The 13,197-nt window shown below is 49.1% G+C and overlaps 4 protein-coding genes and 1 non-coding gene across 5 annotated transcripts; 3 read left to right on the forward strand and 2 right to left on the reverse strand.

The window, feature by feature from the left end:
- Positions 1-1,969: 1,969 nt before the first annotated feature.
- Positions 1,970-3,981, forward strand: METBIDRAFT_29735 (uncharacterized protein). The gene has a single exon (XM_018855469.1). It carries the CDS (start codon positions 2,100-2,102, stop codon positions 3,609-3,611), a length of 1,512 nt encoding a protein of 503 aa, XP_018713692.1. The 5' UTR covers positions 1,970-2,099; the 3' UTR covers positions 3,612-3,981.
- CEK2 (Cek2p) lies at positions 3,861-4,964 on the reverse strand (the record flags this gene model as incomplete). Its single annotated transcript, XM_018856575.1, has 1 exon — positions 3,861-4,964. One exon carries the CDS (start codon positions 4,962-4,964, stop codon positions 3,861-3,863), a length of 1,104 nt encoding a protein of 367 aa, XP_018713693.1.
- A 1,632-nt stretch (positions 4,965-6,596) lies between these two features.
- METBIDRAFT_t7 lies at positions 6,597-6,678 on the forward strand. Its single transcript has one exon. It is a non-coding gene; the product is annotated as a tRNA-Ser (tRNA).
- A 223-nt stretch (positions 6,679-6,901) lies between these two features.
- Positions 6,902-8,105, forward strand: ERG27 (3-keto-steroid reductase). Its single transcript, XM_018853711.1, has one exon. It carries the CDS (start codon positions 6,994-6,996, stop codon positions 8,023-8,025), a length of 1,032 nt encoding a protein of 343 aa, XP_018713694.1. The 5' UTR covers positions 6,902-6,993; the 3' UTR covers positions 8,026-8,105.
- Positions 8,031-12,475, reverse strand: METBIDRAFT_76273 (uncharacterized protein; the record flags this gene model as incomplete). The annotated part of the gene is made up of 4 exons (XM_018858502.1): positions 8,031-8,245; positions 8,296-10,631; positions 10,797-11,248; positions 11,384-12,475. 4 exons carry the CDS (start codon positions 12,473-12,475, stop codon positions 8,031-8,033), a joined length of 4,095 nt encoding a protein of 1,364 aa, XP_018713695.1.
- Between the last annotated feature and the right edge of the window lie 722 nt (positions 12,476-13,197).

Consider the following 13,197-nt stretch of genomic DNA (forward strand, 5'->3'; position numbering starts at 1 on the left):
CTTCGTCGTCATCGTCGTCGTCGTCATTCTCGTCTCCATCATCGATGCCCCCTTCCAGCCCCGGGGGCACACGGCGGATGCCTAGGCCGGTGTCACGTGACCCGGCGGCAAACGCCGTTTGTGCCTCGTCCAGCTCCCCCGCCCCGCGGGCCAGCGGATCCAAAGAAGTACCGGTGTGGTCCCCGGTATCGGAATATCCGGCGTGTGCGTCTTCGGGCCCGGATTCGGGGTATTCGGCAGGCGTTGTGCCGTAATGTTCGCTTTCGGAGCCCGGGTGCGCAGAATGTAGCACGCTGGCTCCGGCAGCACAGTCGTCCATGACGTCATCTTCGTCAGGCAGCAAAACGGCGTGGGTTTGGAGATCCAGGCTATTTTCAGTTTGTGGATTTGCAGCTCTGGCGGCTAGTGTGGCAGACAGAGAACGCGCCACATATTGTGGCGAGCCCGGAAAAGGGCCTTGATCTGGATGTGCGGACTTGCCGTGTTGGTGGTTTAGTGGCATTTATAGATCTTGCGGTTCGTGGCTTTTTGTAACTTTGTACTTTGATGAAATATGGTAGGATACGGCAAGAATATGGGGTGTGGTGAAGCGGTGAAGCCAGATCAGCTGGTGGTTCTGGTGGTTTAGTACTACCCTGGGGGTCGCACTGCGTGTCACGTGACGCGGTGCTCGCGTACGCAGGCTGGCCGTGGGAAATTAGCCATGTTTGTTTTTTTGGGAGGTGTGCATTTTTGGGTGTGCTTGGCTGACGGAGCCAGGTCTGGTTTTCAAGAAAGTGGCTGCTACTTGCGGACTGGAAAAAATTGCTGGGAAAAGACGAAATTGTCTTTGCTCTGCTGAGGTGCTTGTGCCGCGGGTCTTTAATAGGAATTGCGAATACCAGCAAAGCAGGCCAAAGTTGAGAAAGGCGGTGTTTTTCAAAAACGGTAGTTGTTTTAAGTTTTTTTTCTATTTGCCATGGTTGGTCTTGCTGTATGTCATTCTAGTGTGTCACTCCTGTTTGTCTTTGTTTCTGCATTCTCCTTGGTCATTGCAGGCTATCATCTTTTTGTCATTTTCGCATTCATTTTTGTCAGAAGAGTCTTTTCAGCTTTTAAATGACTTTTCGGTAGAAATACTGAATTACGATACCGTACAAGAATAGCTTGCAGTACCGGAAGAAAATACTTGTTCCTTCTACTTAAGATTCTTTTTTTTTCAATCGGAAGTATTCTTTCGCCAGTCTTATCCCCATACGCTGCCAGTGCAACGGGTCTGTATGCACACCGCAGGCAAGAGAAGCTGAAGCCAGGATTCTTCAGCATGTGGCAATGGATTTCCCCGATGTGGATCCACTTGTTAGAGTGAAACAGTCAAAATCCCAGATTTTTGGGGGTGTAAGCTTCTCTCAATATGCTATAGAATCACGTTGGCAGCAATGATAATAAGCTTTGTGCCGATCCCCTCCACCATTTTCAAAAGAGGGTGGATGCACAAGATCCTAAACACTAGCAATTGCGTGAAATCCCCATATTTTTCCCGGTACACAGATCATGGGGCAAGTCGAAACGGCAATTCATATATGACCCCCACCTCCACGCGGAATCCACAACGCGTTTCTCCGTGCTCCCCCACGCCCGCATGCAAAACGGCGTATTACAGTATGGCTCCACAAATCTCATACTACTGTTTCTTACCACTAGTGGTCGAGGGAGTCATACTGAAACCCGTTTGGATCTGGATACCGTCAGTTTCTTATATACAACAAGAAGTCTGCGATTGCACATCATCCAAAAATCTGGGTTATAGTCGGATCTTTCCCCCACGACGCGCAATGGCCTATCTTCTGGGAGGCACCCCACCATGTGGCCTGTATACAGCGGTTTTGACTATGGACGGCATGCACGCCCTGCAGCATTCTCGCCCTCAGATCTCTATTAATCAACTGGCAATATGCCCTTTATAAGGCCCGTAATCTGCCTTTGGGGAGGAAAACCAATATCTCACTCACATTTACCTTTTCCCAAAGATCTGGAAAGCTACAGCACATTTTTTGGTCTCTCGAAGCAACCGCATCTAGAGCGAAAATCACTACACTCGTGTTTGCAGCAACAAAGCCATGTCTAATATTTCTATAGCCGATGAAGAAAAGGCTCAAATTTGCCATGTGGAGACGGCAGACTCACAAAGAAAAGAATTGGCCAAGCCCGAGTCCTTGCAAAAATTCAGCGAGGCAGAACTCGAGGACATGCATCGGAGAATCACCCGCAAAGTGGACATCAGGTTGATTCCCATGCTCGTGCTCTTATACATTTTGAATTACTTGGACAGAAACAACATCGCCAGTGCCCGATTGGGGGGCTTGGAGTCTGATTTGGGGCTCCAGGGTAACCAGTATCAAATCTGCATCTCCATTCTTTTTGTTGGGTACATCCTCATGCAGATCCCGGCAAACATGTTTTTGAACAAGTACAAAAAACCGTCTGTTTTCATCACTTGTATTATGGTTTCTTGGGGAACGGTTTCCACTTGCACGGCAGCCGTACAGGGATTTGGAGGCTTGCTTGCGATAAGATTGATTTTGGGGTTTGTGGAGGCAGGTTTTTTCGGAAGTGCCCTCTACATTTTGTCCTGCTGGTATACAAGAAACCAGCTCTCACTCAGAAACTCATTGTTGTATTCTGGTTCGTTGCTTTCGGGTGCCTTTTCTGGTCTTATTGCTGCAGGAATCATCGAGAATATGGACTATGTAAGGGGATTACGGTCCTGGAGATGGTTGTTCATCATCGAGGGCGCAATTACCGTCGGCATTGCGCCCTTGGCTTACTGGGTGTTGCCTGACATGCCCCAAAATTCTAGGATGCTTTCAGATCTCGAGAAGGAAGTTCTTTTGTACAAAATCAGAGCTGAGATTGGTGAGGATGACTCGGACTCCATCAACACAGAAACGTATTGGGGTGCATTCAAATTATGTATCAGCGACATCAAGGTGTGGGCCTGTGTGGGGATTCTTTCGTGGTTGGTGGCTGCCTGTGGCGTCACCAATTTCTTTCCTTCCATTGTGGAAACCTTGAATTTCAGTAAGGTTGTGACTCTATGTTTGACAGCGCCCCCGTATTTGCTTGCCGTGGTGAGTACGTTTTTCTGGGCCCGCCACGCAGATAAGACAGGCGAGAGATTCTGGCATGTTGTCGGCCCAATGGTGGTTTCCATCATCTCGTTCATAATTGCGGTAGCAACGTTAAACACGGGTGCACGGTACTTTGCCATGGTCATCATGGTGCCTTCACTCTACTGCTCGTTCACCACGATTCTTTCGTGGATGTCAAACTCGTGTCCCAGGCCACCGTTGAAAAGAGCCATTGCGCTCTCGTTGATGAATTGCTTATCAAACTCGGCGTCCATCTGGAACGCCTATTTGTACTCGTCCTCCTCTGCGCCCCGCTACACCACTGCCTTCATATGTAACATAGTGTTCTTGGCTTTGGCAATCTTGTGCGCCATTGCCTTGAGATGGAGACTACACGTTTTGAACAAGTCGATCGAAAATGGTACGATGAACTGGGAGCGCGAGCTTGGCAAGGGAAACGACGGGCTTTCCGTGAAAGAAGACTTCCGGTTCTTGACCTAGGTAGTTTTGATATAGTCAAACAGTTACGAGGTTTAAAACTATGTATCGAGCCGCAAATGAGGTCCAAAAATGGCACAATACGTGACTGATCGGTGGCTAAGATATTGAACGTGGCGACATCAGATATAGACGCTTCCTGCGCTTTAGCACAGCTTCCGGAGCTTCCAACCCGGGAAATTATAGATCATCCCCCCTTCAATGCGGCTTACTCTCCTGTGTCGAAAATCATACATTCATCATACCACCACTCTATTTGAGACGAGACCGCGTCATCTCGAGAATTGCGTCATACAAATATGTTTTCAACGCGTCGATGCTGAGATCGCTTTTGCTTTTTTGGTCCAAGTAGTCGGGCTCTAATTTCACTTTAGTGATGGGCTCGTCGGACGGGTCGTGGTATTGCTCTAGGTATGGATGTTTCAACGCTTCGCTGGCAGTGATCCGTTTCTCGGGGTCAAACGTCAAGAGCCTCGTCATCAAATCAAGCCCTAGTGGATTTATGGTCGCGGTGCCGAACCTCTGGATGCGGCGAGGATGGTTGTGGAAGTACAGGAAAACATCGACCGCTCTTTGCCGAGGCAACAGCTGGATGTAGTCTCTTGCTCTGGGCAGTTTGACGCATTCCAAGTCCTCGCCCTCCGGGGTGCCCAAATATTGGAATATGAGGAGCAATTGGTGCTTGTAGTCCTTTCCGGGAAATAGCGGGTATCCCAAATAAAGCTCGGCCATCATGCACCCCACGGACCAGAGGTCAACTGCAGTAGTGTACATCGACTGCAGAAGCATGATTTCGGGCGCCCGGTACCAGCGTGTGGCGACGTACTCGGTGAGTTTTGATTCTAGCGGCAGCATCGTCGACCCCATAATCCGGGCCAAGCCGAAATCACAGATCTTCACGTCACAGTTGTAATTTACGAGCACATTCAGGGGCTTGAGGTCGCGGTGAATCACGTTTGCGCTGTGGATGGTTTTCAATCCCCGAAGAATCTGGTAAATGAAGTACTGGATGTGTTTGTCCAGAATATCCAGCGAATGGTTGAGCTTGTGCAAGTCTGTGGGCATGTATTCTTGGATCAAGTACACCTCATTGAACGACTCAAAGTCTTTGGGCCGCTGCACATCGTAAAACCCAATAATGTTCTCGTGATTGCGAAAAAAATTCAATAGGTGGAGTTCCCGGATAGTACGAAGACACACGATTGTCTTCGAAAAAGGTTCGATCTTCTTGATGGCCACAGTTAGGCCCGTCGGCTTATGCACTGCTGACGCCACCACTCCATAAGCACCTTCACCCAAGACCTGCTTTGTCTCGTATGACCGGCTGATGTTGAACACGACTTTCCTGGAACTCATTTTCATATATTATGAAGTCCTGTGGCTCAAAGCGATTGTCTGAGAAAGCGATAGCCTCAGTATTTATTGAGACTACTCAAAACGCAGGTTATCTGCGGTCATCGGCATCGCCCATGCTTCTCTTGCGTGAAGCACCAACATGTGTGAATGCGGGGTGTGTGTGCTTGCAAACTATATTGCGCGCGAACCCATCAGTGCCTGCTCGTTTCAGAAATTCGCGGCAGCGCAAACTTCTGAAACATGCCGAGCGCGTAGACGTGTTTCATATATTCACACATGGCAGGTTTCGATTCAGTCACAGGTTTCTGAAACAGTCCTTTGCTGGAAGATGAAACTTGAGACATGTGCCCGCGTTACAGCAAATGCTGAAACATCAAAGAAAGTTTGAAACCTACAATCTTTCAAAGGTATGCGCACTGTTCACTTCGATTTTTGCATGCAATTACTCGCTGAAAAGACATTGATATAGTGAATCAGATGAACAGTCACCAAATCTAGGAATGCGTTTGCTGGTTTTGACTCTTAGCAACGTAATCATGTCCGTCAGCATCAACTACAGCTTAGATCGCAAAAAAGTAAACCGTGTCCACTCTCGAAAATATGGAAAACATTATGAGCTGAACATGTCATGCTCTCTATAATCAGATTTACAAAAGTAGTTTTTTAGGACCGATGACTTTCCTCTGGTCAAATGGACAACAATATAGAATAACATATGGCATAAAAAAACATACAAACAGCTCCCAGATAAGTATCTAGTGCTGGCGTCTCAATTCGATAATCATGGCCTGGACGGTCCTCAAATATGGGTTCGAAGCAACTCAAAGTGGTATGTCTGTTTGTGATTTTGGAGGCATCTTATAGAAGTCATAGATCTTTAACTTATTTCAGAACCTTCTGCCAGTCCCAGCATGATCCATTATTGCACGCTAGGACAAAATTTGTGTGATATCTTGATGTTCTTTGTGAAACACTGTTCATGTTTCTCTTTGAAGATAGTTATATGCAGGTGATTTTATCTAATTCGAAGAACAAAACCATAAAGTAACATAAACTCCTCTGAACAGCTCCCAAATACGCTGGCGCCGTGCGAGATCTAAAAGGTCCCTGTGGATAATTCAATACTGTTGATTTGCGTTCCCTGCTTATATTAAGCCTTTCAAGAGACTATCGAAGTTCCACATCTGTTATATATTTAATCTTGATGTTATTCCTTCACAATATAACGTTAATTGGACGTTATATCGAATATTGTTGTAAACTAGATCGTCGGATCGTATCTCTTGGATGTCTCGTAGAATGCTCAAGGTCTTCTTCAGAGGCTTGGCTTACCTTCAGGTACTTCGGTCTTAAGCCGGAACGGGAACAAGGGGATAGGAGTACGGGAGCGTATTCGGGACAATTACTATAACCTTAAGGATAAAAGTAACGTGTAATAGTTCTAGACGAACTGGCGCTAAATAAGCGTGATCCTCTCAAGGATAACTAGGACTAGATTCTAAATACTTCAACCTCTCTTATTGTTAGTCCTACATAGTCTGTGTAACAGTCTACAGGATATCTGCGAGGGTTCCATGCAGGTAGGGCATAGTATGAACTAGACCAACCTGGAATCTTCAATGACACGAAAGAGGCAACTTGTCCGAGCGGTTAAGGAGAAAGATTAGAAATCTTTTGGGCTTTGCCCGCGCAGGTTCGAATCCTGCAGTTGTCGTTATTTTTTTGCTTTTTCGTATATATAAGTGCCCAGGTTTCTTGCTTCTTCCCGGAAACCCAGTAGATATATGACCCAACTCTCTCTATTTCTCTTGGTGAATTTAGAAACGAATCATTCATATTTTGCATGCAACTAGATGATATTTCAATATTACATATTCCCCATGCATCGTGCGCGCGAACTACTTTACGTCGTTTACCGTATATGCACAGTGCATGGCCAAACAAACTTCCACCTCTTTAAATATCACATACGCTGACCACTATCTAATCGTTCAGCTCGAGAGTCAATTAGTGAAAACACATATACAAAATGAGAGAAGGCAAAGTCGCAGTCATCACAGGCACGAATTCAAACCTCGGTATCAACATCGCTTACAGGCTTCTTGACGAGATTTCTCCATCGACAAATCTTACAATCGTCGTCACATCCCGAACGCTTCCCCGAGTCCAGGATGTGATCTCTAAAATCAAGAAACATGCCAGAGAAAAGTTACCACACCGCACCGGTTTTCTTGAATTCGACTATCTTCTTGTGGATTTCACGAACATGGTGTCAATTCTTGGTGCCTACTATGACTTGGAGAAGAAGTTCCAACATATAGATTTTGTATTCGTGAATGCTGCTCAGGGATGTTATAGTGGTATCGACTGGATTGCCGCCTTCCAGTGTATATTCACCAACTTGCTCGATGCTGTCACTTTTCCCACGTACAAAATTCAGCGCATTGGCGTGAAATCAGATGACGACATGGGACTTGTTTTCCAAGGAAATGCTTTTGGGCCATACTATTTCTTGCACAAAATCAAGGCACTTTTGGCAGGTGGTGGCCGAATTATCTGGATCTCTTCAGTTATGTCAGGGCCTGAGTACTTGTCGTTCAACGACCTTCAACTTCTCAAATCTCATGAACCTTACGAGGGATCTAAACGTTTGGTCGATTTGATCCACACTGGCTCGTATAAAAAGTTGAAGAGTGAACACGGAATCCTCTCGTACGTGGTGCACCCAGGGATTTTCACCAGTTTCTCATTTTTCCAATACTTGAACTTCTTGACCTATTATGGAATGATGTTCATGTTCTACATGGCCAGATTCATGGGCTCCCAGATCCATAACATCTCTGGGTATACTGCGGCAAACTCACCCGTCTGTGTGGCATTAAATAACAAGGAACAAGACGCGAAATTGGCCTCTTCGTGCGATCGCTGGGGTAAAGAATTCATTGACAAAGCCGAAATTGACCCCACAGGTGCTGAGGATGTAATTGCATACATGGACAAGCTTGTGTCTGAATGGGATGAAACTCTCAAACACCAAATCACACCAACCCGTATTCCATAGTGTTATTACTTTGACTCACCTGCCATGCACGAGCAGCCGCAGCCTGTAGGACATTCCTCAGGCAAATCGTGTGTGTTTTCTGGTGTCCACCACTCTGCTGCGCAATGTGAGTGCATGATATGTTCACATTTTGTACAAATAACGACTCTTTTTGAGATAATTAACCCACAGTAGCCGCAGTATTGAAGTACATTGCGCTTCTGTGTGTTCCATGCATTTCCTTTGCCGTCGGAATCGATGTGATTGGTGTGAGTAGCAGCTGCTTGTTACTGAATGCTTTTCTGTATCGAGATCCATACGAGCACTCATGAACGTCGAAATCGGCGTTCGTTTGAGTATTGGCAGAACCTTGCGGATAGTTGAACTTCAATATTTTGATTCGATTCAAAGGAAGACCCCAGGTGTACAACATTTCTGCGTATTGCTCCCTGTATTGTATGATCTTATTCTGGTCAATTCCTCCTAGTAAATGCGCAGAAAACTTGTTCTCATAGAGATCTAGCAGCTCGACATTTTTGATCTCTATCGTGTACAGTGGTGGTAGCTTGACTTTCTCCCTATGACCATGAAACGCCATCAGGCTTCTTCCTTTATGGAGCACGCCTTTGCTACCTTTTCGAGCATTTGCGGAGAAGCGAGAAAAGAGTTTTGAATTCTCGAAAGATCTCGCATTTCGGTCAGGGGCTATACCCTGTGAAAAAGGATCCATCAAAGGCGGTGAGCTGAGCTGGTAGGAGCCGCCTGGTGGGTATTTCAGAGACGCCAATGCGGAAGGAGACTCACTGCGTCTCATGAAATCTGGAGAAATAGGTCTGGAGAAATGAGTGCTCATAATAGATGGCTTTCGTGAGATAGACCGATGCCTGTCTGTCCCCACGCTTTTCGAGCTTTCATTTCCAGTGTTTGCCTCTTCTGATGAAACGATAACATGTTCCCTCATCAGAGCTATAGAGGGCATGGGAGGTAACGATGGGTATGGAGTATGAATAGGGATGTCGAGTGCTCCATCATCTTTCGCTCGGATGTTGAGAGGATTTTCAAAGAGTAAACAAGAAAGCATAGCAAGCATTTGCAGATTCCCTCTCTTTTCAAAATAGTTAAAAAGTTCTTTGATCATCCAGGCGTGCCCCATAGGATGATTGCCCCAATAAAAATCGCAGCTTGTTCCACTACGTGCGTGAAAAAAGTCCTTTCCAACCTCGGTTAGGTCTCTCAACCTGACCTCCTTCACGAGAAGCATTTCGACTATTCTCCAAACGCTACCGATTTCTTCGTAGCCATGATGAAAAGCAACTTCGCTATTGTGTCGTGCAAGTACCTCGGGGGAGTCTCCTAAAACCCTGTAGTCACAAGCAAGCTCATATTTTTCTGGAATAAGATGCTTGAAATCAATGATAGAAACAACAGAAATACCACGTTTGCCCTTCTTTGCCTTCCTTGTAGATTTCAGTCCCGTTTCATCCACAGCCGAAGATTTGTATGCGGATCCTTTTACCCCAATAGTCCTATTTGCGGAGTTTCCATTAATTTCATCAACCCGGATCCGTCTACCCAAAGCAACAGTGCCTCTGAATAGTCCGTGTATCCGCGAGCCAGACGGAATGTCGTCCTGCAACATTTCATCCCAATCGTTTGAGAAGCTTTCGCTTGAGGAGGTAGAGCTGCCCGATTTCATGGAAAAGGTGTCATCCTCAGATTCAACAGTATTCTCGAGATCCGTCCCACTGTCCGTATCTGGAGGAATGTAGACACCTGTGGCCAGAGTTGTCAGTATATGAGATGTTGATTGACGATGGCTTTGGGTGTGTCGAGACTCTGTGCTTTTTAGTCCAAAGCCATTCTCGGTAAACTTGAATACGCTCAGTTTCTGTAACGACTTGGATGCTTCACTCTCGTTCATTTTTGGAAGGAAAAAACATACAAGCTCGCCAGACCTCGTCCAAACAGCTCCACAGCCCTTGGGCAAAGGCGTTGAATCGTGTTTGATTTTGTTCTGGGTGCCCGTTGCTGTCTTGGGGTCTTCGTTGCTATGGACCCGTCTGGCCAGTTCCAAGCTGGAGGACATTTTGTCATTATTTCCAAAGATCAAGTCGGCATCCTCGTCATCCTCGTCCGCAGAAACAGACATCTCACGTGCAAAGGAAGCCGCGGCCTCGTGTTGGTCGATCAAATCATCAACCCAGTTTTCGTTGCCGACTTCCAAGCTGTTTTCTGTGCCGTCTAGGGCGTCGTCTTCATCCTCGCTGCGTGTGACCATCATCAAGGAATCATCGAGGTCAATTTTCTCGCCCATCAAGTATCGCAAACATGGTTCGAGGCAGTATTTGTGGTATTTATTGGAGTAGAAATGCGCTATCTCATCGAGGTTGCGCAACATCTCTTTTTTCATAGCAGCTGTGAGCTCATGTGTCTCTTCGATTTCGAACCTGATTTGGTTGGACTTCTTGTGCTTGAGTCGCCTCTTGCCTGTGTGTGTTGACTCGAGAGGCTCAAGAAACGGGTACATCCTGGGAAACCTGACGTCGAGCCGAATGAAGATAAGCTTTTGTTCGGGAGCCTGATCTGTTGAAACAGGCGCAGGGGTGGTTGCGGCTGCCTCGCTTTGCCTTGTTGCCGGGTTAAAAACAGGGACAGTCGTGGTTTGGCGTGTGCCCTGGTTTGTTGGGATACCGGTGTTGAGACCCAGGCTCGCATTCATGCTGGCGTTGATGGAAGGGGCATTTCCCGCAGTTGCAGGAGCCGAGCTCAGGGAGGTTGCATTGGCGGCCGACGGCCCTGCCGCGTTGGAGACTTCAGACACGCTGTCACGTTTTTCCTTGTCGCTCTTCACAGGCTTCGGCTGCAGGTCGAGATCTTCTGTGTCGTCTTCCGCCAGGGCAGGAAGCGGACCGCGCAACGAGATCTCAATGTGGCCGGTGGAGACCGAGATTTTCTCGAACCGGAGCTTGGAGAACTTGTGGCCCACTATACTGATTTCCTCGCCGAGGTTGGCGGGACCCTGGTCCTCCTGCGCGGCGCCATCCACGTCCGCAGACTTACCCTTGGTCTGGCGCCCCATGCGTACGCCGGAGATCCAGCTCAAGTGGTTCAACTGCGACGAGCGGCCTAGGCTCTTGTGGGACTTCTTGATGACGAAGCCCGCGAGGCGGGAGAGCATGTCGCCGCCCAGCTCCTTGGCAAAGTCCGCGAACGACGACTCGGGCTCCACCACGTAGGAGTTGTACTTGATCAGCAAGCCCTTCGCAAGACAGCCGGCCTCGGTGGGCTCGGAGTCCGGCGTGCCCACGTTGGACAAAGCCGGGCTCGGCGCCGTGAGCGGCGTGTCGTCGGGCGACGCCACAAACAGCTCGAGGAGCACCTGGTGCAGTGGGTTGTAGTTGGCCACGTCGTACACGGCCTTGTCGTGCGGCCACAAGCGCAAGTCGAAGTCCAGCGGCGACCACGTGACCAACTGGTACTCCTTCCAGGCCCGTCTGGCCGCAAAGCCCTCGTAGTGCTCGTGCTGCTGGCGCCAGAGGAAGTCCTTCATCGGCCCGCCATGGCCTCGGAACGAGTAGTCTGCGATCGCGTCCATGTGCACGGTCTCGCCGAGCGACCGCGCACGGCCGTACTCGGCCTTGTAGTTGACCACGTGCACCGCGTTGTCGCCGCCCCGCACGGGCATGATTCCACAGCAGTTGTCCTGGCCAAACGGGAGCCGCCGTGCGCGCGCCACCGGGTAGTCCGTGTGGATCACAATGGCCGGCCGCGGCACGTCGCCCTGCAAGCTCTGCGTGTCCCAGAACTTGATGCTCTTGTCGTTGGAGCAGGTGATCACGCGGCCGCAGTGGCCGCTGAAATCGAGCCCGTTGATCTTGCCGCCGTGGGCGCCGTCCACGCGCAACAACGGCAGCGCTCCCTTGCGTGCGTCCCACAAGTAGAAGCTGTGGTGGTGGCTCAGCGCAAGCTGGTGCGGGCTGCTGGAGTTCCACTTGACCTGCGTGGCGCCGGCCCGCCACTCGGCGTACTTGTTGACGGGCCGCCGCGGCGTGCGCATGTCCCACGTGAACACAAACGTGTCGATCAGGCACGTGGCTAGCAACTCGGGGTCCTGCGGGTGGAAGTGGATGTCCGTGATGGCCCGCGTGTGGCGGTGGAGCACGTTCTGGATGGCGTGCGTGTGCGGCCGCAGCAAGTCCCAGAGCAACGCCTTTTGGTTCAGCGTCAGCACGCACCACGACGGCTTGGCGTGGTGCGGCAGCCACTGCACGTCCGCCACCTCCCACGACGTGATGTGGTGGAGCCAGCGCGGCGGCGTGAACGGGTCGTCCAAGTCGATGATGAAAAGGCCTTTGCGGCCGGCCAACACTGCGTCGCGGCCGTTGGGCGAAAGCGACATGGCGCCGATGGCGCCGTCCACGCGGAGCGAGAGCGCGTTGCCGAACGTCAGCAGCTCGGCGAAACCGGTCATGCGGGGAGTCTGGGTGGGTGCTGCTGGATGAGCCGGATATGGACTCAGGCCTAGATGTTTTGTGTCTTGGCAGTTTGGCCCGTCCGGTCTTCGATCCAGGCTTGGGTTGGTTAACGCAAGGCTTGGGTCCAAGTCTTGGTGATATGAGTCCGTTTGAGTTGACTCTTTCGGATTCAAGTATTGGTGATAAGAGTCCTGGCAAGTTTGATTCCTGGCAAGTTTAAGTTGGCTCTTTCGGATTCAAGTCTTGGTGATATGAGTCCTGGCGAGTTTGAGCTGACTCTTTCGGATTCAAGTCTTGGTGATTTCGAGTCCAGAAAGCTCTAGACTTGGCTCTTTTGGATTCAAGGCTTGGGCTCAACTCTTGATGAAATCGAGTCTTGGCAAATTCAGACTGGTGTTTCCGATTCAAGGCTTGGGTTCAGGTCTTGCTAATTCCGAGTCCTGACAACTTTAGACTTGATGCTTTTCCAAAGTCTTGCTAATTTCGACTCCTGGCTGCGTTAGACTTGACTCTCTTCCAATTCAAGTCTTGATGGTTCGGCTCTCGGCAGACTTTGGCAGGTAATTTCTCGCCTGGTCTTCAGTGCGCCCTTGATGGCTCAGGTCTCTCTCCTCTGGTTCAAGCCTTGTGTGACTGATACGGGCCTCGTCCGTGTTCTAGTCTCGTTACTATGCCGGTCTATACTCTTCCAATCTAGCCCTATTCTGTTTTTGCTCTT

This window comes from Metschnikowia bicuspidata (genome assembly GCF_001664035.1).
Source record: "Metschnikowia bicuspidata var. bicuspidata NRRL YB-4993 chromosome Unknown METBIscaffold_1, whole genome shotgun sequence".
Taxonomy (NCBI): Eukaryota; Fungi; Ascomycota; class Pichiomycetes; order Serinales; family Metschnikowiaceae; genus Metschnikowia; species Metschnikowia bicuspidata.

Coding starts and splice junctions, on each gene's coding strand:
- METBIDRAFT_29735 (XM_018855469.1), top strand. CDS start 2,100: ATGTCTAATATTTCTATAGCCGATGAAGAAAAGGCTCAAATTTGCCAT.
- ERG27 (XM_018853711.1), top strand. CDS start 6,994: ATGAGAGAAGGCAAAGTCGCAGTCATCACAGGCACGAATTCAAACCTC.